Source organism: Bos taurus, chromosome 6 (genome assembly GCF_002263795.3).
Source record: "Bos taurus isolate L1 Dominette 01449 registration number 42190680 breed Hereford chromosome 6, ARS-UCD2.0, whole genome shotgun sequence".
NCBI classification, from domain to species: Eukaryota; Metazoa; Chordata; class Mammalia; order Artiodactyla; family Bovidae; genus Bos; species Bos taurus.
This window is the reverse complement of record NC_037333.1, coordinates 19,218,228-19,241,846: the sequence shown is the minus strand read 5'-3', so window position 1 is coordinate 19,241,846 and position 23,619 is coordinate 19,218,228. Positions and strand designations below refer to the sequence as shown.

Sequence of the window (23,619 nt, the reverse complement as noted above, 5' to 3'; positions counted from 1 at the left end):
AAGTACTGCATTTCAGACTCTCTTGTTGACTATGAGGGCTACTCCATTTCTTCTAAGGGATTTTTGCCCACAGTAGTAGGTATAATGGTCATCTAATTTAAATTCCTCCATTCCACTGGAGAAAGGAATGGAAAACCATTTCAGTATTCTTGCCTTGAGAACCCCATGAACAGTATGAAAAGGCATATGACACCAGAAGATGAGCCCCTCAGGTTGGTAGGTGTCCAGTATGCTACTGAGGAAGAGTGGAGAAATAGCTCCCGAAAGAAGGAAGAGTCTGGGCTAAAGCAGAAATGCTGCTCAGCTGTGGACATGCCTGGTGGTGAAAGTAAAGTTTGATGCTGTAAAGAACAATATTGCATAGGAACCTGGAATTTTAGGTCTATGAACCAAGGTAAATTGGATGTGGATGCACCATAATTAATTTTAAATTAATTAATTAAAAAATCCCCTGTTTATGTATATTTAGATGGTCTTCAGTGCTTTGTTTTTACAAAATAAGCCGTAGTGAATATCTTTACATATTCATCATCACTATTGTATACATACAGATGTGGGGGAATTGGAGAGTCATTCTGTTTTTATGTAAGTACAGTTACTAAATAGCTCTCATTTTATTTTTTTATAAAATTTCTTGTATAAAACATGTAACTTAAAGGAGATTAAGTCATGGATAATATTACTGAGCGTAAACCTTCCATTCAGTCACTTTCTATTTTGGGCTCCTTAGAAGATACCTTAAAAGACAAGCAGAATGGATTTATTTCTATGGTTTTATGTCCTACCTTGTTTGGAAGAGGATGTGGTTTCCAGGAACGAGTGCCTTAAAATAGGAAAATAGAATTAACAAAGTCTAGAGGAAGAAAAAAGGGTAGAACAAAATGTAAGATGGGAGGAGAGTTAATAAATGCAGACACGTAAGCCATAGGAGTCAAATTCTGTTGTACAATTTGGCTCTTAGTTTTTCCTAGCCAAAGAGAAAAGGGAATTTTCATTGCTCATATAATTCTTCTTGTTTGTTAGGGAAGAAGCAAGCCCGTTATTTGGGGGAAATTATGGCTTTTACCACATACAGTTCTGAAAGACTTTCATGTGGTATTTAGAGAAGAGGGGTGAATGATGGAGTGGAAGGGGCCACAGCAACATTTTTACCATGAAATAGTGGTGGTTTTGTGAAGCTGTTCCAAAAAAGAAGGCCAGCCTAAGATGAGGCCTTTACTCGAGAAGTGCAGTTCGTAGAAAACTGTTCTATATGCAGCTTAAGAAACATACACACTGAGCTGTCCATTTTTTTTCTTTCTTTCTTTTTAAATAAAACAAAGATGAATATTTTTAATGATAAAAGGTACAATGTATGAAGAAGATAGACATCATAAACCATTAGACACCTAACAACAAAGGAACAAAAGATACATACAGCAAAAGTCAGAAGAAATTAGGGGAAAAGAAGAGTATATGATCAGAGTAAGACACATTAACATTTCTCCGAATATTTTATCAGGTACAGAAAGAATAAGAATAGGAGCATCTTGAATGATGTCATTAATAATTTAAACATAATAGATTTCTATTTATATTAATTTATATTAATCTTATATCTTACACAAATATATTTAAAATTTTGTTTCTCATAAATTGTTATTAGATGTCCATGGGACATTTAGAAAAACTGGCAAAAAGATACACATTACTAAATTTTAAAAAGTAGAATTCTTTCCTTTTTTTGTGTGTTTGTTTGCCTTAGCATGAATAGAATGCTAGATTTCTAATTTAAAAAATAAGTATGCAACAAGCAACAAAGTTTTACTGCATAGCGCAGGGAATATAGTCAATACCTTGTAATAACCTATAATGGAAAATAATTAAAAAAAATATATATGGTATAATTTGAGTCACACACTGAGCTTTCTGATGGCTCAGCTTGATTCATTTCAGAATATCTGGCAGCAATGGGTTAACTATGGGATTTTGGATGGACTAATTGGATGAACCAATTAGATTTTGGTTAGACCAGACAGTTTCAAGTTAGGATCTCTAACAATGTCAGGTTTTCTGTAATATTAATTAAAAGCTAACCGTATATCTTTACTTTTTTAGCCCATGTATTTTAAGATCAGTCAGCAGTTGATGGAGTTGGTACCTAGAGGCACTGGGAATGGAATACAGATAGATGTCTCCTAGGATCCAGTATCGGAGAAGGCAATGGCACCCCACTCCAGTAATCTTGCCTGGAAAATCCCATGGACGGAGGAGCCTGGTAGGCTGCAGTCCATGGGGTCGCTAAGAGTCGGATACAACTGAGCGGCTTCACTTTCACTTTTCACTTTCATGCATTGGAGAAGGAAATGGCAACCCACTCCAGTGTTCTTGCATGGAGAATCCCAGGGACCGGGGAGCCTGGTGGGCTGCCGTCTATGGGGTCGCATAGAGTCAGACACAACTGAAGCGACAGCACCAGCAGCAGCAGCAGCAGGATCCAGTATAAAGAGGCTCTGCAAAGAAATCAGTGGGAGAATTTTTTTGTATCAATTTTAATGAGTTATTATTTTTGTATTCATTGAACATCAGTGTGAAAGTCATTATCATTTTGTATGTACTTTCTCCTTTTTGTGCAAATTATGACTTGGCATAAGTGGTGAGGCATGAACGCATCATTTATCCTACTTATGCTGTAACATGGAATAAGGGCCAGTGAGCCAAGAAACAACAAAATCTTTGACCAGTGTTCATTTCCCCAAAGCTCCTGATTGTTATACATGTGCAGAGGAGCCAAGATGACTCTTAGTTTTTATTTTAGTTCACCTGGATCTCATGGAAGGCTGCTTTAAATAAGCTACTTAGACCTGAATAGACTCAAAGCAGGGTCTCAGGTCACCATCCAGACATAAACTTAACTTCACTGGGGCCTGAGGAAAGCCTGCCTGGCCTTCCCAGGTGGGGCTAGTGGTAAAGAACCTGCCTGCCAGTGCAGGAGACATAAGAGATGTGGGTTTGATCCCTGGGTCAAGAAGATCCTGTGGAGGAGGAAATGGCAACCCACTCCAGTATTCTTGCCTGGGAAATCCCATGGACAGAGGAGCCTGGCGGGCTACAGTCCATGGGGTCACAAAGAGTCAGACACAACTGAAGTGACTTAGCATACACACACATGAGGAAAGGCTAATTCTCAGGGACTCCTGAAGCTCCAGTGGCACTGGAACCTGAAACTCTGGGACACATGTGCCCAGGAGAATCACTCTGTCTCTCTCTCAAAAAAGAAGAGGACTCACCATGAATCTTGAGAGGGCACCAATCCAGTAAGTCCCCCATCTCTTTAGGAGAAACGCAGAAAGGGGTTTTGAATGCCTCTCCTCAAAGATCAGCACCAACCGAGAATCTAACCTGTCCAAAAATTGCCACCTTGTATCAACCTGGAGGGGAGCCAAGGAGTTTACATTGCCAGGGCCAAGATCTTACACTTCTTTGTGGGGATTAATAAATGATCAGTTCTCAAAGAATTAAGCAAAGATAATTTGGCTTGAAAAAATTTAAAAGTGGTATCAATCACTGCCCGTAGCAAAATACTGTTCAGTTCAGTTCAGTTCAGTCGCTCAATCGTTTCCGACTCTTTTCGACCCCATGAATTGCAGCAGGCCAGGCCTCCCTGTCCATCACCAACTCATTAGCATAGGCTTAATGGGATTGACAGTGTATCCCTGGAAATTGACCAGAGCAAACTGGTTGCAAAATATGAATCTAGTTACTTAAAAACTGGTGCATTGCAAGGTACAGAGTTCAGTTAAGTAATGTCAAATATAAAGAAGCTTGTGCATTTTAAATTATATTTAGTGCATTTTAATGCACTAAAGCTTCATTTAAAATTTTCCAGTTTTACCACTCAAGTTACTGCTAGTGCCTAATTCAGATAATTATGGTCATAATATAATTACTAATAAAATTCCTAACAAAGCCAGCATAAAGGAATACATTATAGCCTAGATGTGATAAAGTATTATTATATGTTAAAATAATGTCAGATACCCATGTGTTATTACATATTCTTTCATAAATATTCTCAAGAATTGTAGTTTTACCTTAGCCTATGAAGCACAAGTCAATTTGTTATTCTTATCTGATTGAAGCAAAAAGAGCTATGAATAATTAAGTTGGCTTCTTAGCTTTATTGTAGTTGATTTTGTAGAAGAAACAGTTTTATTTTTAATTATATTTAGCTAGAAGCCCTCATTTTTTTTTTGCCATATTTAACCAAAGGCTGGAGACAGTCTTCATAGGTACTAGATGCCAGGGAAGTACAAGTTAAGACTAAAGATTTGCTGTAGATGATTCAAATGAGGGTATTCTAGAATCAAATAAAATTTAAAACTGAACATTTAATTTGGTCAATATGTCTTTAACTGTCCTGTAGATTAACGATATAAATTCTCCAAATCTGACATTGTTTTCCTATTATAACATCATTAAATCACAAGGTTAAAGTTGTCTTTTGTAAATATTACTGACTTATTCTCAACTTTTAGGAACTATGTCATCACAGTTAAAATTTGCACTGATGTACACAAATGAAGAAACTAATATTTTTGGATTTATGCTTAACTTTGCTGAAAACAATGCTGTTTTATAAAACTTTAGCCTTGTTTTCATAGATCAGAGTTTTCAAACTCAGTTTCTATGAAAAATCCTTAAACGGTCAGAGAAACTAACTAGCACAGAAACTAACTCCTAGGATAGACTTTCTGAATATAGCTGCATGCCACCCAAAATATTTTTCTAAAGCCTTTGTGACCTCCTGTTTTCTTTCACTGTTAAGGTTTTGTAGGTACTTGAAATCTAGTGTCCAAATGCTTTCATGCCAACAAATAGCAAGTAATAGAAAAACACAAATTGCAGCTTACACTTAAATGTATTTTTTAAAATATACATGGGTTAGGGTACATGATTTTATATAATTTACTATGGCGATAGTTTCTACTAGATAAATTGTCCTCAGTTCATCTGATTACATAAGTATTTCATGGTGTTTCATATTGATAAGGTTAGTTTCAAGTTCTTTTGTCCCTTAGATTGTTTTTAAATCACTGATGAATTAAAAAGTTCATTACATCTTTGTGTATGGTCCAAAATTAAGATATCCCCCTGCATAGCTTATTTCCTAATTAAGGCAGAATTGTGGGGTTTTTTTTGTTTTGTTTTTTAAGCAATTAAAAGGGGGGAGAAAAGGGGTGGGGCGGGGATAAAAAAATAAAATAAAATAAAAGGGGGGAGAAAATACAAAATTATGAAGAGATAATTTGTAGATTTGTTAAATGTTCTGTTCTCTAATCTTGTGTTGAGGTTTGATGAATTTTGTAACTTAAATACTTATAAAAGAGTGGAAAGATTCCAGATTGTTACTCAAAATTCTATTCATGGGATCTGTTGTCTTGGATGTTGCTTTAATAAACATGCAGAGTTGGAGAGTTGTCTATAAATAGTGTTTCCTGGGCCAATATTAACTTTTTTGACAATGAGAGATACATGAAATTTTGGGTTGGGACATAGAGAACATCTTAGAGTTACTGCTTTTTCCAGCTGGAGATTAGGGTTGGAAGATAGAGGTGCAAAGTCTGGGAGGACCAGTCCCTTTCATCTGGGAGCCTGGATTTATCGCCTTGAAGGAAGTGCGTGTATCATGCTTCAGAGGCTGTGTGATGATACACCATAAGATAGGGATCCCTTTGGATAATACAGAGGCTCAATTCCTTTGGGTTTCTTATCCCTTATTTTCCCTAACTCTGTCCAGGGCCCAGAATGGACTCCAAATCTGTGACCTGTGTTTAGCAGGCAAGAAAAGACATCCCCAAATTGTTTAGCTTCTCTGGTTTATGTTAGTTACAATTTTATAAAGTCATCAGAGTGCTTACGATGTTTAAGGATGCCTAATAATCACGGAGACCTGTCTGTAAAGTCAGAGTGTCACTGGGAACCCTCAGGTGAACTGAAGCAGTGGTCTGGGGCAAGTCTCAGGAGAGACTTCTGCAGTTGAGAATTCTCACTGGGTGGCTTGGAGCTGGCAAAATTGCATGTATTAAACACTATGGCTTTTTATAGTGGCTGTTGGAAAACTGATCATCAGGAGAAAATGGACAGGCGTTTCTATATTATGTGCTACGAATGAATCCTATTTTAGTGCTTTTCACTGTGGGGTTTATACCACACAAAAAATACATGTAGGACATTTTTATTTTGGCAGCTTTCACAAAAATTGTGGTGATGGTTGCCTATGAACATTTCCTTACACATTATTAGAGAATAGATTCCAGAAACTTCCTGGAAATAATTACTCCAAGTTTAACATTGCTTTGATTTAAAATGCAGTTTTGTATAGTTTTAAAATGCAAATTTTAGAATATGGGACCTCGGCTAAAATTTCATTCTGGAAGTCTTATTTAATGGATGTAGATACCAATACCATAAAACTTGCTAAATCTATGTGTGTCAACACTGATTTAAGTGAAGTAGGAGAAATGTGACCCAACTAAGATATTATGAGACAAAAATAAACTATACAGAACTGTTTGGCTGCTTGATACTAACATAACTAGTTAGAAAATAATGATGTTTGCTATTCTTTATTAGCTTATTTCACCTTTATTTTAAATCATTTAATATTTTTTCTTGATAGATTATTCAAAATTGACATTTAAAGAGTATTAAAGAAACAGTATCCTTTTATATTTTTCCTTCTCATACATAACCATAGTCCTGGTTTTCCTTAATATGTGATCCAGAATATAATTTGCAATTTATGCTTCGATATATTTTCAGCTTTTTGCTTAGATTGTGCCTGATATATTTCATTATTTTAAGAAATGTATCAAGATCAGGAGTTCTTTTAAAGTTAGGAACAATAACAAAAACAACATGCTAACTTGTAAACCCAATGGACATGAAAATAATACTCTAAAAAGCAAATGTTATGTGTGCCTTTAAAAGTATAAAACAATCATTCTGGATCGATAAACTGCTACTTTGAGTCAAATTGGACTTAAAGTTTTTTTCTTCTGATACTACCCCAAAGAAGGCTCTATTCACCTCGCTTTAAATTATACAAACAAATAACACAAATGGACAGTTAAAGTGAATATTTTATGCTTTAAAGAAGACTAATATTTTATGCTATAAAGGCATGATCCAAAAGAGAAGTAATAAAATCATCTCTTCCCTTACCTCTAGGATTTCTAGGCTGGTCGAACCCTGACCATTACTAGTAGTGTTTCAAGTTTCTTCCATTTACTTTCATTATACTGGGTTATTTGTATCTTCGAGTGAAATGGCTGAGCTTTCCCTCTAATTCCTGTTGCTATTGACAACCAAAGCAGCCATGCAAGAAGAAAATGCTGTGGAAGGAAAAGAAAAAAAAACCTTAATATTCCCTTCTCAAAGTTGGAGAGAAAAGGGAAACACAGTATGTAAGAAACAGGTAAGTAAAAAAAATATCAATTTAAAAAACTACCAGCCTTGGTTACTAATTGATCAAAAGTTTTAATTTTTTTTCAGATATTTTGTCCAATACTCATTTAAATAAAAGGATACTGTCTCTTGGAACCAAACATTAATATTCTGAAGATTAAAAATTGGACTGGAAGGTACAATGTCGTTGAGGTCTGAAATATTTTAATTTAGAATTTGAACTATGAAAGAATAGCACAACTTCAATTATTGGTTAATATTTTTGTTACAGAATGTTTTTTAATGACAAAATGGTGACTAAAATATTACTATTTTGAACATGTCCTAGATTTTTTTTGTTTGTTTCAGAAAAGCACTGAAAGTTGCAAATATGTAAGTCTCCGGGAATGTAACAAGTTGATAAATACCCAAGTCCAGCCTCCTTACAGAGAAAAGATCTGGAATTTCTTTTTTTGGACATTTGTTTTGCAGCTTTCTACGTCTTAAGGCAGAGAATAGCCAGGATAAGGTGCCAGCTCAAAGGTTAGATGAACATTTTTTTTGAAATAATTTCAGCTAATCTATGTCTTGAAAGGCATACTTCTAAATATTAACTTTGTAAAGTTATTAATAAAACAACACTAGTTGTGTTCTTGAGTTGCTTTTTGGGGGGAAGCTGTATTCCTTAGAGATGTGTTTATTCTGTTCATAATTTTGTTTTCAGTTCTTACATTAAACTTTTCCATTTCAGTTTATAATTCCTTTCTTCTGTTTTACGAATCTAATAAATTGACCTCCATTCTAACCTAAAGGACAGTTTATATTTTTAATACTTAAAGAAGCAAAAAAAAAAAAAAAAAATCCACCAAATGAAATTACTAACACCATCCTATCATTAACCTGAGGGAATTGTGTCTCGTATTCATTAATTCTCCATGGAAAAATCAGGTAAGAAATATTTTTATTGTATAGCATATGTAAGATGTTGTACTAGCACCTAGGAGTGTTCATGCTATGATTTTGGTGCATAAGGAATTTCTTGTTTTAAATATTTTTGAAAATGAACAATGTCACCTGACAAATCATCCTTATGATACTTAACTGGAAATTTTTGGTGAAATATGTGTAATTCTGTTTTATGGATTTGGTACCAAAAAGACAATGTACTTTATATTTTTACGTGTCAGAGAAAGTGTCTTTAAGGGGAGATTTTAATAAAACCATTTGGGAACAAGCTTGATAGTTATAGAAATAAATGTTAAGACTTTTTCTGTTCAGAGAGACTTAAAAAATCAAAGCATGTGTATCTTTTATTTACTGTCAGCTATAGGATTAACTATCAGAGCTATGGCTGAAGTTAAGGAGTCAGTGCCAAAGAATATAATTTGGGTTTTGTCCCCAACACATGTGGGTTCAGGACTCTTTCCTGTGACTCACCAACTATGACATACTGCTGCTGCTAAGTCGCTTCAGTCGTGTCCGACTCTGTGCGACCCCATGGACTGCAGCCTACCAGCCTTCTCTGTCCATGGGATTCTTCAGGCAAGAACACTGGAGTGGGTTGCCATTTCCTTCTCCAGTGCATGAAAGTGAAAAGTGAAAGTGAAGTCGCTCAGTCGTGTCTGACTCTTAGCGACCCCATGGACTTCAGCCTATCAGGCTCCTCCATCCATGGGATTTTCCAGGCAACAGTATTGGAGTGGGGTGCCATTGCCTTCTCCCATGACATACTAGATATTTTATTTAAGTTTTCTGAGCCACGGTTTCCTAATCTTTAAACCTACTGGCAGGATTGTTGCTGGCCATAAGGAGAAAGCCTCCTTCTCATGAAGAACAGTTCTTGATAAGTGTTTGAACTTTGAAATGGTGTTTTACCAGGGTCCATGATAGCATCCTTGGTATATAGCATGTTTTAAATTACATTTTGTTTACCATGCCCATCATTTGGAAATAATCCATTGGAAATAGTAGAAAATTTCTCAAATTATTCATGTCTAAAGTAAAAATTGTCATTGGATAACTGCCTGTGCTTCTGAACCATTTCTTTTCCACTTCTTTAATAACATCCATTTGCAGATGTCAGAATGAGGTACGGTTTTGGTTACCTAGCCCAGGAAAAAGGAACTGGAAGAATTGAATTGTAGAATTACATGTAGAATTACTTAGAGATTTATTTGACACACATTTGAGAACTTACTAAAGGTAAGGAGCTAAGTTAAGGGCTGGGAGAGAGACCTTTAGTAAAAGTTTAATCCAAGTTTAGTAAAACATGGACTCTTGCTTAGGAGGAGCTGATTTGATAAGTGAAGTGAAGCCGCTCAGTCCTGTCTGACTCTTTGCAACCCCATGGACTGTAACCTATCAAGCTCCTCAGTCCATGGGATTTTCCAGGCAAGAGTGCTGGAGTGGATTGCCATTTCCTCCTCCAGGGGATCTTCCCAACCCAGGAATCGAACCCAGGTCTCCCACATTGCAGGCAGACGCTTTACTGTCTGAGCCACCAGGGAAGCCCTTGGATAAGATGGTTGTCTCTTATTCCTTCCTGGATTCTAAAGTAGGCAAGAGTTAGGGATTAAAGAGCTGAGGCTGTTTAGAGGAAGAACTACTGCCGGAGTGGATCAGGGAAGATTTCACAGACTCAGTGGGCTTCAGGTGATTCATTCATTCAGTAGCTACATACTGAGGGCTATCCCCTGTCTCATTCTGGGCCAACCACTGCAGACATCAGTAAGATGAAGCTACAGGCATTGATGTCATTCCCTGTCCATGTGGAAGGCCTGCAGATGAAGACAGTATTGGATGAGAGGTGTGTTTTGATGCAGGTGTGCTTTGAGATAAGCACTGTGAAAGCCCATCACAGTGGGCAGTGTCCCAGCCAAGAGTGATGGGCTGGTGGCCCAGCTGTATCCTCAGGGTTAAGTCAAGTGAAGGACACCGGGCCAGATAAAAAAATACACTGAAGCCTCAGAAGCCAGAGTTAGGGGCACATCCCAGGAAATGTAAGAACCTTCATCTGGGCATTGGGGTGTGTGTTTGAAGGGTTTGTGATGACAGATGCTGTGGGAGAGGGAGAAATGAGCTGACTTGCAGAAGGCCTTTGATGGCATCTTAGAGTAGTGTTTATCCCAGGGCTGTAGAGGAGCATTGTGTATATTTTAAGCAGGGGAATTACCCAATCAGATTTATATTTCAGAAGTTATAAGCTCGTTCTAATGGGTCAGCATTCTTGCCTGAAAAATCCCATGGAGAGAAGGAGCCTGATGGGCTACAGTCCATGGAGTTGCAAAGAGTCGGACACGGCTAAGCATACACGCATGCAGCGGGTCCAATCTAGCATTACAGGTGAATGTAGTTTTGCTCACAGAGAGCTTGAACATTTTTTAAAATAGGTTCCAGTGTTTCCAAGGAAAAGTGATCAGGCTTTGTTAATAAATCAGTCGCTCCTCTTGCTACAAGGAATTGGTGGGCTGGAGTTGCCTGGTGCTGCCCTGTTGGATGAAGCAGGCACTCCCATAGGACTCACTGCTTCAGGACAGACGCCAGGATCTGTAGGCACTTGGGTTCTGGGGCCACTCGCTGAACATTTTGCTGGTTGGCAATTAAGAGAGAGCCTTTTGAGGCTCAGGGCTAGAGGCTGTTACAGTAAACCTGGCGAGACATCCGAGTTTTATCTTAAGCGACACTGGTGGGAGCAGAGAAAAATAGGGATTGACGGATAATAAAAAGAAAGGATGGAGGGGTGAATATTAGGACAGGGGCGGGGAGTTCAGTCTTCCTGGTCAGACCCGGCTGTTACCAGACCTGTGTTTTTGAGAAACTTACCTGACCTTTCTGGGAAATAGCTTCTTTTTTGGTAAAATATAGATAAGAACTCAACCTTATAGGGTTTTTTTTTTTTTTTTTTATGAAGATCAAATGAAAAAATGTGAAGCACTTGGTTTAGTAATTATTTTTTCACATTCGGTGAAATGATAGCAGATGGTGTGAGAATGGTGTGAGGAAGATAGAATCAAGGACGATGCCCGGGTTTCTGATGTGTGATATGGTGGAGAAAGTTCAGGGGATGACCTCAGCGTTGGATGTGACATTGATGAAGTTCTTGTGAGACTCAGAAGTGGAGAGATGTGATACGTGGGTGGATTCCAGGCCTAGAGCTCCAGGGCGGGTCTGAGTGGGGCACCAGCTGGGGTTGATTGAATGATCTCTTCACCTCTGTCCTGCTCGCACCTTCTTTCCCCACCATCACCTTCAGTCAACATTAATAATCCTCACAACTTCCTCCATAGAAGAATAACATTAAACATATCCGAGGAATGTGGGAGAGGGAAAATACTGTATTGCATGTGGGCTGAAATGTTCTCTTGACAGTTTTCGGTTCTTGACAAAGTTTCTTTCCAGTTTACCATTTTGGCCTTTAGCCAAAAGAAATGAGTAATTCAACATTTGTTTATATCAAGGGCTGAAAAAGAGAACCACTCTCTTAAAACATTCTATCTTTCTTCCCCTTTTGGTTAACTTTTTCTGTATCCCATCACTATCGCTTTTAATTCTAAGCAGATACTCAAAGTGAATTGTTGTTAGGAATGAACAGCCACACTTGTGTGTGTGTGTGCATGCGTGTGTGTGTGTGTGTGTACGTGCTTAGTCTCTCAGTCATGTATGACTCTTTGTGACCCTTTGGACTGTAGCCTGCCAGGCTCTTTGGTCCATAGGATTTTCCAGACAAGAATGTTGGAGTGGGCTGCCATTTCCTACTGCAGGCGATTTTCCTGACCTGGGGATCGAACCCACAATCTCCTGTGGCTTCTGTATTGCAGATAGATTCTTCACCAGCTGATCCATTGGGGAAGCCCACACGCATGTTAGAAGTTTATGTTCTTTCTTATTAGAACATACTGTGACTCAGCCCTGCCTCGGGTCCTGGCTCAGATGCTGCCTTCACTCTGCATTCCTGACTTTAGTGACAGGAAGTCTTCTCTTTCTCTACACTGAGTTATAATGCTGGCGTGGCACCTGTCTCATCCTGCTCTACGTTGGGATTATTTGTGGTTCTATATCATTTGTTCTGCTAGACTGTTAGTTCTATGAATCTGGGGACTGTGTCTTATACCTCTTTAGCTCAGTCAGTACTTTGAAGGTATAAGGACCAGGCACTTCTATATAAAAGAAATAAAAAATGTGAACATGATGTAATATTACTAAGCAGATTGTAGTTTTAGGAAAGACAGTTTACTGAGGAAATAACTATATTTAATTTGTCTGCCTTTCTTATGACCTTACCACATATTGTATAAAAGATCTTAACACTTGAGGAAGGTTCTTAAATCAACGTACACGCTTGAAAACACATAAAGCATTGTCTGATTGTGGCATCTACTTCTTACAATCGACTGATTGTTTGCCATTATGGATGGAATACTGTTTCTTTGAGTATGAGAGTCTTTAAGCTGGTGATTGCCTTATCTTAGAAGGACTCTCTTTTGCCTTGTGGACACAATCACAGTGGGCTACCCTTGTGCTGCCAGACCCTCTGCTGCTTCTTGCGCCTCTGGCTTTGCTTATGCTGGTTGTTCTGAAAAGACCCTTCACCCATCCACATGGTGAATTCCTATTCATCTTTTAAGATTCAGTTCACATTTCCTCTTGCAAGCCTTTCCTGACATTTTCCCTACTCCTGCCTGCCTGCTGAGAAATTCTTTCTTCTATATTCTTTTAACACCTTGTACACCTGTCATGCCTGTCTTTGTTAGGAGACTGTGTGAAATTTCAGAGCAGATACTGTGTATTTAAAGAGCTCAAAGTCTAGAGAAGGAGCTAGGTAAGAATAATACTTGTGATACTATAGGATGGTGTGTGTGTGTGTGAATCACACATACATATATATATATAATTTATGGCAGAGTTATGCACAGAGGTTTATGAAGGTGCTGAGGAGGGCCCCAAAATCAGAATTAAGGGCTAAAGCAAATATTATTTAAGCTGAGTATTGAAACTGTCTAGATGTTAGTCCAGCAAACAAAGGGAAGAACAGCAGTCTGTGTAAAAGCGTGGGAGTATTGGAGTATGTGATTTCCTGGGAACTACCATTAGTTGGTCTGTTTGTGGATATGACCGGAGAGGAGACTGGTGGGATAGGCAGGAGTCAGATTGTGAAATGTGGTGTTGAATGCCGTACAAAAAGTTAGAACCAGCGTGATGAGCTCCAAGTAAACATGAAGGGGAGTCAGTGAGTGTGTGGGGAGAATGGCATGGTGAAATCATGGTGAAGCCTGTTTTTAGTGAGGTCCCTCTAACAGCAGATGATACCTGACTTGAAGTCCACAATCCTGGAGGCAGCAAGACCCTTGTGCCACCACTTATTTAAGCAATCCCTTTTTGATGGACATTTGTTTCCAAGTTTCTGTGTAAGGTCCTCCATCAGATAAATTTGGAACAATTAGTGAAGTAATGCTTTCCTTTAAAAAAAAAAGTGAGCCGCACTGACAAAATGCTTCACATCCTGCATTTCTGTGTACAGTCACAAAGTTGGTTCCATCTTAAAATGGTTAATAAATGGCTCAACTCATTCTCCTTTAAACGTAAGGATTTTGGTCACTGAAGGAAGTGGTGATGGTTAGTTTAACACTTTCTGGCCTTTTTTTGATGATTGCTCAGTACCCCTATTCAAAATTAGAGCATCATCTCCTTAGCCAAAACAAATATAATTTTCACCTAATATGTCTCTCATCATTGCTTGCTTGCTTGTGTGCTCAGTCATGTCCGACTCCTTGCAATTCCACAGACTGTAGCCCGACCACACTCCTGTGTCCATGGAATTTTTCAGGCAAGAATACTGGAGTGGGTTGCCATTTCCTACTCCAGGGGATCTTCCCAATCCAGGGATTGAACCTGAATCTCTTATATCTCCTACATTAAGGGGTGGATTCTTTACCACTGCGCCACCTGGAAGTCTGTGTTTCATCATAATCTCAACGAATTCTTACATTATGCTATCGGTGTTTTATAAGTTTCTTTTTTTGAAAGAAATCTGTTAGCACTATTTCCTTTCCAAAACCTTTTCTGACTCCCTTAAACCTATGTAATTGACCGCTTCCTCTCCTGTATCCTCTACATATATCTGTTATTAAGATATCTTTGCTTACTTCTCTCTCTCCTTACTAGACTTCCTAGTTGAGGGTGAGGACTTGACCTCTTACTGATTTTATTATCCCTAGTCCTTAATACAGTTTCTTAGACACTGTAGCAATTCGTCTTTGTTGTTCTTATAATTCTGTTTATAGATATTTTTTTTTGAGCTCTTACTGTGAAGTGGGTACTGTTCTAAGTACTTTATTTGGATTTTCTCATTCAATCATCCCCATAAACCTATGGGTAAACTCTATATGCACCCTGTTGGCTTACTACTTTTTAAGTAAAAAATGGCAGTGCTGACATTTTCCTCTGGTTCAACCTGTAGTCTTCATTTCAGAGCAGAGAGAGCTGGATACTCTGCATAGGTGAACCTGGGACCCAGGGCTCTGACTCCAGCACGTGGCCCTTACCCCTTCTCTAGAGTGCACTAAGTACACTGAAGCCCACAAGTTAAGAAATATTTGTCAGAGTAATTCAGTAATATTTGTCAAGGTATGCATATCATACTACATTTGTTTATACATTTTTCCCCATTTTTGTACTTGAAAAATTTCAAATCTACACAGGAGTTGAAAGTATAGCAACAGTAAATAGCCATGTACTTTTCATGTACAATTGTTAACATATTACACATTTGCAGGTATGCTACATACACTCTTTCCCCTCTCTTTCTCTCTCCCCACCACTATCTGCGCGCACACACACAATTAGTGAGCCATTGGAAAGTAACCTAGATATAATGGCTCTTTGTACTTACATACTTTAGCATGCATGCCATGTCACACTTAAATTTAACATAGGTACAATAATAGTATGTAGCAAACAGTCCATGATTAGATTTCCCAAATTATCTCCAAATGATTTTTATGGATTTTTTGGATCCAGAGCCAATCATAGATGTTTCATTTAGATGACATTCCTTAGAACAGTTCTAGACCTACTTTTTTTTGTAGACCTGAATTTGAAGTTTCCTCATTATTAGATGCTGGTTAAACCTTTTTGGCAAAAATATTACATAGGTGATCATGTATTATGACATTCCTATTGCACATGTTAGTTTATTCTGTAATTGGTGGTGCCAAGTTTGATCACTTGATTAAGGAGTCTACCCGATTTCTCCACTGAACGGCACCTTCTCTTTGTAATGAGTAAGTACCCCATGGGGTGACACATTGAGGCTCTCTGAATATTCTGTTCCTAACAAATTTACACCCAGTGAAAGTTTTAACATCTATGGATAATTTTTACTCTAATTATTTCAGTCGTGGTTGTAAAAGTATCCTTTCAGATTCTGTCATTCCTTCTGCATGTTTGCTGGCATTCTGTAAAGAGGAGCTCTGTTCTCTTTTTTTAGAATCATTCTGGACCCATGAATTTTTTCATTATTCAGTTCAGTTTGGTTCAGTTCAGTCGCTCAGTCGTGTCTGACTCTTTGTGACCCCATAAATCGCAGCATGCCAGGCCTCCCTGTCCTTCACCAAATCCCGGATTCACTCAGACTCACGTCCATGGAGTCGGTGATGCCGTCCAGCCATCTCACCCTCTGTCGTCCCCTTCTCCTCCTGCCCCCAATCCCTCCCAGCATCAGAGTCTTTCCCGATGAGTCAGCTCTTTGCATGAGGTGGCCAAAGTACTGGAGTTTCAGCTTCAGCATCATTCCTTCCAAAGAAATCCCAGGGCTGATCTCCTTCAGAATGGACTGGCTGGATCTCCTTGCAGTCCAAGGGACTCTCAAGAGTCTTCTCCAACACCACAGTTCAAAAGCATCAATTCTTCAGTGCTCAGCCTTCTTCACAGTCCAACTCTCACATCCATACATGACCACTGGAAAAACCAGAGCCTTGACTATTCAGTTGTTATCAATTACTATCCTTATTCTTCTTGGTGCTCAAATTATGTCAAATATGGCTAGTGGGAACACTTGCAAGTAGCTCCTGTGTCATTTTCATTTCTTTCCATAATTTTTTGAATATGCCTTTGCTTTTTGTCACAGCAAAATATTCCAGCCTCTCTACTTCAGCCCTGGTTTTATTGTGGAATGGTATTTGGAAACTAAGATATGGGTGTTATGTGTGCTCATTGCTACTGTTCAGTTCAGTTCAGTCGCTCAGTCATGTCCAACTCTTTGCGACCCTATGAATCGCAGCACGCCAGGCCTCCCTGTCCATCACCAACTCCCGGAGTTCACTCAGACTCACGTCCATCGAGTCACTGATGCCATCTAGCCATCTCATCCTCTGTCGTCCCCTTCTCCTCCTGCCCCCAATCCCTCCCAGCATCAGAGTCTTTTCTAATGAGTCAACTCTTCACATGAGGTGGCTAAAGTACTGGAGTTTCAGCCTCAGCATCAGTCCTTCCAATGAACACCCAGGACTGGTCTGCTTTAGGATGGACTGGTTGGATCTCCTTGCAGTCCAAGGGACTCTCAAGAGTCTTCTCCAACACCACAGTTCAAAAGCATCAATTCTTCACTGCTCAGCTTTCTTCATAGTCCAACTCTCGCATCCATACATGACCACTGGAAAAACCATAGCCTTGACTAGATGGACCTTTGTTGGCAAAACAATGTCTCTGCTTTTGAATATGCTATCTAGGTTGGTCATAACTTTCCTTCCAAGGAGTAAGCGTCTTTTAATTTCATGGCTGCAATCACCATCTGCAGCAATCTTGGAGCCCAGAAAAAATAAAGTCTGACACTGTTTCCACCGTTTCCCCATCTATTTCCCATGAAGTGATGGGACTGGATGCCATGATCTTAGTTTTCTGAGTGTTGAGCTTTAAGCCAACTTTTTCACTCTCCTCTTTCACTTTCATCAAGAGGCTTTTTAGTTCCTCTTCACTTTCTGCCATAAGGGTGGTGTCATCTGCATATCTGAGGTTATTGATACTTCTTCTGGCAATCTTGATTCCAGCTTGTGCTTCTTCTAGCCCAGCATTTCTCATGATGTACTCTGTATATAAGTTAAATAAGCGGGGTGAAAATATACAGCCTTGACGTACTCCTTTCCTATTTGGAACCAGTCTGTTGTTCCATGTCCAGTTCTAACTGTTGCTTCCTGACCTGCATACAAATTTCTCAAGAGGCAGATCAGGTGGTCTGGTATTCCCATCTCTTGAAGAATTTCCCACAGTTTATTGTGATCCACACAGTCAAAGGCTTTGGCATAGTCAATAAAGCAGAAATAGATGTTTTTCTGGAACTCTCTTGCTTTTTCCATGGTCCAGCGGATGTTAGCAATTTGATCTCTGGTTCCTCTGCCTTTTCTAAAACCAGCTTGAACATCTGGAAGTTCACAGTTCACGTATTGCTGAAGCCTGGCTTGGAGAATGTTGAGCATTACTTTACTAGCGTGTGAGATGAGTGCAATTGGGCGGTAGTTTGAGCATTCTTTTGGCACTGCCTTTCTTGGGGATTGGAATGAAAACTGACCTTTTCCAGTCCTGTGGCCACTGCTGAGTTTTCCAATTTTGCTGGCATATTGAGTGCAGCACTTTCACAGCATCATCTTTCAGGATTTGGAATAGCTCAACTGGAATTCCATCACCTCCACTAGCTTTGTTCGTAGTGATGCTTTCTAAGGCCCACTTGACTTCACATTCCAGGATGTCTGGCTCTAGGTCAATGATCACACCATCGTGATCATCTGGGTCATGAAGATCTTTTTTGTACAGTTCTTCTGTGTATTCTTGCCATCTCTTCTTAATATCTTCTGCTTCTGTTAGGTCCATGCCATTTCTGTCCTTTATCGAGCCCATCTTTGCATGAAATGTTCCCTTGGTATCTCTGATTTTCTTGAAGAGATCTCTAGTCTTTCCCATTCTGTTGTTTTCCTCTATTTCTTTGCATTGAACGCTGAAGAAGACTTTCTTATCTCTCTTTGTTATTCTTTGGAACTCTGCATTCAAATGGGAATATCTTTCCTTTTCTCCTTTGCTTTTCTCTTCTCTTCTCTGCACAGCTATTTGAAAGACCTCCTCAGACAGTCATTTTGCTTTTTTGAATTTCTTTTCCATGGGGATGGTTTTGATGCCTGTCTCCTGTACAATGTTACGAACCTCCGTCTATAGTTCATCAGGCACTCTATCAGATCTAGTCCCTTAAATCTATTTCTCACTTCCACTGTATAATCATAAGGGATTTGATTTAGGTCATACCTGAATAGTCTAGTCGTTTTCCCTGTTTTCTTCAATTTAAGTCTGAATTTGTCAATAAGGAGTTCATGATTTGAGCCACAGTCAGCTCCCACTTTTGTTTTTGCTGACTGTATAGAGCTTCTCCATCTTTGGCTGCAAGGAATATAATCAATCTGGTTTCAGTGTTGACCATCTGTGATGTCCATGTGTAGAGTCTTCTCTTGTGTTGTTGCAAGAGCATGTTTGCTATGACCAGTGCGTTCCTTTGCCCTGTTTCATTCTGTATTCCAAGGCCAAATTTGCCTGTTACTCCAGGTGTTTCTTGACTTCCTACTTTTGCATTCCAGTCCCCTATAATGAAAAGGACATCTTTTTTGGGTGTTAGTTCTAAAAGGTCTTGTACGTCTTCATAGAACCATTCAACTTCAGCTTCTTCAGCGTTACTGGTTGGGGCATAGGCTTGGATCACCATGATATTGAATTGTTTGCCTTGGAAACAAACAGAGATCATTCTGTTGTTTTTGAGATTGCATCCAAGTACTGCATTTTGGACTCTCTTGTTGACCATGATGGCTACTCCATTTCTTCTAAGGGATTCCTGCCCACAGTAGTAGATATAATGGTCATCTGAGTTAAATTCACCCATTCCGGTCCATTTGAGTTTGCTGATTCCTGAAATGTTGATGTTCACTCTTGCCATCTCTTGTTTGACCACTTCCAATTTGCCTTGATTCATGGACCTAACATTCCAGGTTCCTATGCAATATTGCTCTTTATAGCATCAGACCTTGCTTCTATCACCAGTCACATCCACAACTGGGTATTTTTTTTGCTTTGGCTCCATCCCTTCATTCTTTCTGGAGTTATTTCTCCACTAATCTCCAGTAGCATAATGGGCACCTACCGACTTGGGGAGTTCCTCTTTCAGTGTCCTATCATTTTGCCTTTTCATACTGTTCATGGGGTTCTCAAGGCAAGAATACTGAAGTGGTTTGCCATTCCCTTCTCCAGTGAACCACATTCTGTCAGACCTCTGTACCATGCCCGCCTGTCTTGGGTTGCCCCACGGGCATGGCTTAGTTTCATTGAGTTAGACAAGGCTGTGGTCCTAGTGTGATTAGATTGACTAGTTTTCTGTGATTATGGTTTCAGTGTGTCTGCCCTCTGATGCCCTCTCGCAACACCTACTGTCTCACTTGGGTTTCTCTTACCTTGGACGTGGGGTTCTCTTCACGGCTGCTCCAGCAAAGCACAGCCGCTGCTCCTTACCTTGGACGAGGCCACCCCTCCTGACCTTGAACGTGGAGTAGCTCCATTAACCCTCCTTAAAGAAAACCTCCCCCAAATCTACTTCACACTTCCAGATAAGTAATAACACTTTATGAAATGTTCTTAAAGTCTCATTTAGCATTAATCTAAGTTTTAGTATTCTGCTACAATGAAAACAGAAAAAAAGTTAAAATTGCAAGTAAACCAAAAATGACAATACTTTCAGAAGAAGATTCCTTAAGTGAAAATGGATAGTGCTTAATTATAGTAAATAAAAGTTGGCTTGAGATTCAAAGATGCAGGTACTTATTTTCTTTGGTCTACTTCAGGAATTAAAGGTTAAATAGAGATTAAATAGACACTTGAGAAACTTCAGTTGGATGTTTCCAAAAAGACAAAAATGAAATAAATTAACCAGACATCTCTTGGAAAATAACATTATATAGAACAGAAATCCTTATTTATTTTAACTTCATACTCTAAATTACCAACTTAGAGTTGATTGACTTAATATTTGACTGTAGTTTATGATTAGTTTAAGTTCTTAATGAAAATAATATTTCTTAAAATGTGAGAGCGAAAAAATCATAGATGTAATAATACATCAGAAGAGATAACAATTCTATATACTTCATTAATGATTCAGAATCTAGCTTCTGTACCTAACAAGCAGTGAATTAAGAAGATCATTTTATGTTGAAATATTCTGGCAGTGTTAACTTAAATTTTCTCAAATTATAGGTTGTATTTTTTTAAATTTAATTTTATTTTTAAACTTTACAATATTTTATTGGTTCTGCCATATATCGAAATGAATCCGCCACAGGCATACACGGGTTCCCCATCCTGAACCCTCCTCCCTCCCCATATAGGTTGTATTCTTAACTGTGACTTCTTCCTAGAAGTTTTATGCCTTTCTAAATACTTTTATGCCTTTAATTACCTTTGATATTCTCTATCCCTCTCATCCTTTCCTGGTTAGTGTTTTCACTATAACCTCACTCTCCTCTCTTCCAAATCCACTCAAAAACCTAGGTTTCTGGAGTTTTTCTGAATACCAAAAGAATTAGAAGATTATATGAAATTTTTTCTGAAATCGGGCAAATCACTTAACTTTCTGTGCTTTTGCTTGTCTGCTGGCAAAATAAGGATAATGTCTGTCTCTCTCTTGCCTTATATGGATATTGTGAGGGTAAATCTAATCAGTCATATAAAGTGGTTTTGCGTTCTGTATTCGTGAGATCGTTTAACAGATAGTTTTTTTATAATGATAACAATCAGAGGCACTTTTCCTCCAGTTTTTACGACAGAAGGGATTTAGATTTGAAAATAGGATATGCAGCACTAGAATACAGGATATTAGGAGGCTGGAGAGTTGTTTTCCTCTGGACATCTTGGGATCTGTAGGATTCTTCTCTCTGGGTTTGTGGTACCTATGATAAAGGAAACTCAAGGCCCTTTTCGGTGGAGCCCTCTACCATTCTGCCTCCGTTCCTTCCAGCTCCCATTAATACAGCAATGGCTTGCTTAATGCCTCTTTTAGCAACTCTCTCTTTCCCAAGGCCAGTTGCTCTTTGAAAAAGATACTCCTTATTCTGTGTTCCTCTTTTCTTAAAATGAGTGTATCCATATCTGAGTTCTGTGAAGCTTGTTAGGTGTCATGAGCACTCTAGGAAATGTCCCAGTTTTGTATCCATCATCCTTCTGCCCTGCTCTGGAATACTTTATGTCATTGTTGTTTCCAAATTACTCACCCTGGAGAGCAGTTTCTTTGTTCTGCCTTTAATGGTGCCATGTCTGAATAGCAACATAATGGAGACTGCAAAAATTACAAGTGATTCTTAGGATTTGAAAGACAATCTTATCTACATTAAGAAAATACTTCCCAAGTTACAACATGATATAGAATAGGAAGATTACAAGTGATTTTTTTAAATTTTATTTTATTTTTAAACTTTACAATATTGTATTAGTTTTGCCAAATATCGAAATGAATCCGCCACAGGTATACCTGTGTTCCCCATCCTGAACCCTCCTCCCTCCTCCCTCCCCATACCATTCCTCTGGGTCATCCCAGTGCACCAGCCCCAAGCATCCAGTATCATGCATCGAACCTGGACTGGCAACTCGTTTCATACATGATATTATACATGTTTCAATGCCATTCTCCCGAATCTCCCCACCCTCTCCCTTTCCCACAGAGTCCATAAGACTGTTCTATACATCAGTGTCTCTTTTGCTGTCTCGTACACAGGGTTATTGTTACCATCTTTCTAAATTCCATATATATGTGTTAGTATACTGTATTGGTGTTTTTCTTTCTGGCTTACTTCACTCTGTATAATAGGTTCCAGTTTCATCCATCTCAGGTTCAGAAGACGATCTTATTTACGTTAAGAAAGTACTTCTCAAGTTACAACAACACCTGAGGTTGAGTTGGCTTTTCCCTTGCCCCTCGCCAGAGCCAACATCTGCTTGGGCAACTCAGGGTCTTCATTTTTTTTTTTTTTTTTAACAAATGTTGGCACTTGACTCCCAACTGTGATTAGATTACATAAGATATTATATAGAACTGATGTGGGAGTTTAATTTCCCCCATCTTATTTGATAACATTGTCTAACAGTGTCAGAAAACACTGTCCAACTCTCAAAACCCCAGTTACATCAGTTAGGATGAATTTTTAAGAGGAAAATCTTAGATTGTAGTCAAACAGGAACATGTGCCATTAAAGAACTCTGTTTGCTTTGCCAGTTGAGACTTGTTTCTTTAGTTCAAGTAATGGTTTAGGGGGTTATTTTAAGGGCACTTTGGAGATTGTGTTGTAGGAATGTTACAGAGTAAATTTTGAGTGTGATATGCCCATTTGACCTTAATTCCAACATCTGATTTTGCGGGGAAGAGAATCTGTCATTCACTGACTACCTGTGATCTTCACCTGAATTTGGTTTCTTGAGCTGCTAAATCATATGTGGAGGCCAGTGGTCCTCCATGGACCACATGTGGCCCAGACTTCTTGTCCCTGATCCACAGGAAGCTCAGCGAAACATTGCTGACTTCTGCTTAACCTTTAGCGACAGCAGACACATTGTTTCCTACCAGTCAGGGTCTCATCTATTTTTATTGTTTTGAGAAGATCATTCTGAAATAGACGGCTAAAAAAAAAAAATAGTCTGCTTATTTTTTTTTCCTTGACCTACTATTCACAGCAAGTTGTGAAGGTTGGTGTGTGCTGACCACTGAGAACTCACATTATAGTGAAATGGGTTGTCAAAGGGTGGGTCTGTTTACACGGAAGTTGGGAATCATTTTTCCCTAATGTCAAGGTGGATCTGTGTTTTCTCATCTAATTTTTAGATGTAGCAGTGAAGTTCTTTAGATACTTCTAAAGTATATGATAGTGGAAGTTTAAGATAACTTGACAAGTTGTGTTTCTTTACGAAGATTCAGTCATAACAGTTCTGTCCTTAGTTTGTATCCAGCATCTGCTGGCTTGATGGTAAACACAGAGTAAGTCCAGATTCCACAGCCTTGTGCTCCAGGATAGTCAGGTATTACTTGTAATTATACTATATTGTAATTGTACTTGGCTGCAAGGAACACTGACACAAAGACCAGTGTCCTAAAAGGCTAGAATGGCCATTTAGGGTTAATATTAT

The 23,619-nt window shown here is 38.8% G+C and overlaps 1 protein-coding gene across 6 annotated transcripts in view; it reads left to right on the top strand.

Moving 5' to 3' along the window:
- The window catches only part of NPNT (nephronectin), an 80,321-nt gene that overhangs the window by 12,388 nt on the left and 44,314 nt on the right, over positions 1-23,619 (top strand). For 3 of the 6 annotated variants that reach the window (XM_024993513.2, XM_024993516.2, XM_024993511.2), the window contains exon 3: positions 7,921-7,971. The exons of the other annotated variants lie outside the window; for them this stretch is intronic. In XM_024993513.2, the coding sequence (XP_024849281.1) occupies positions 7,921-7,971 (51 nt within the window). The remainder of the gene's footprint in view (positions 1-7,920; positions 7,972-23,619) is intronic. 6 annotated transcript variants of the gene reach the window in all.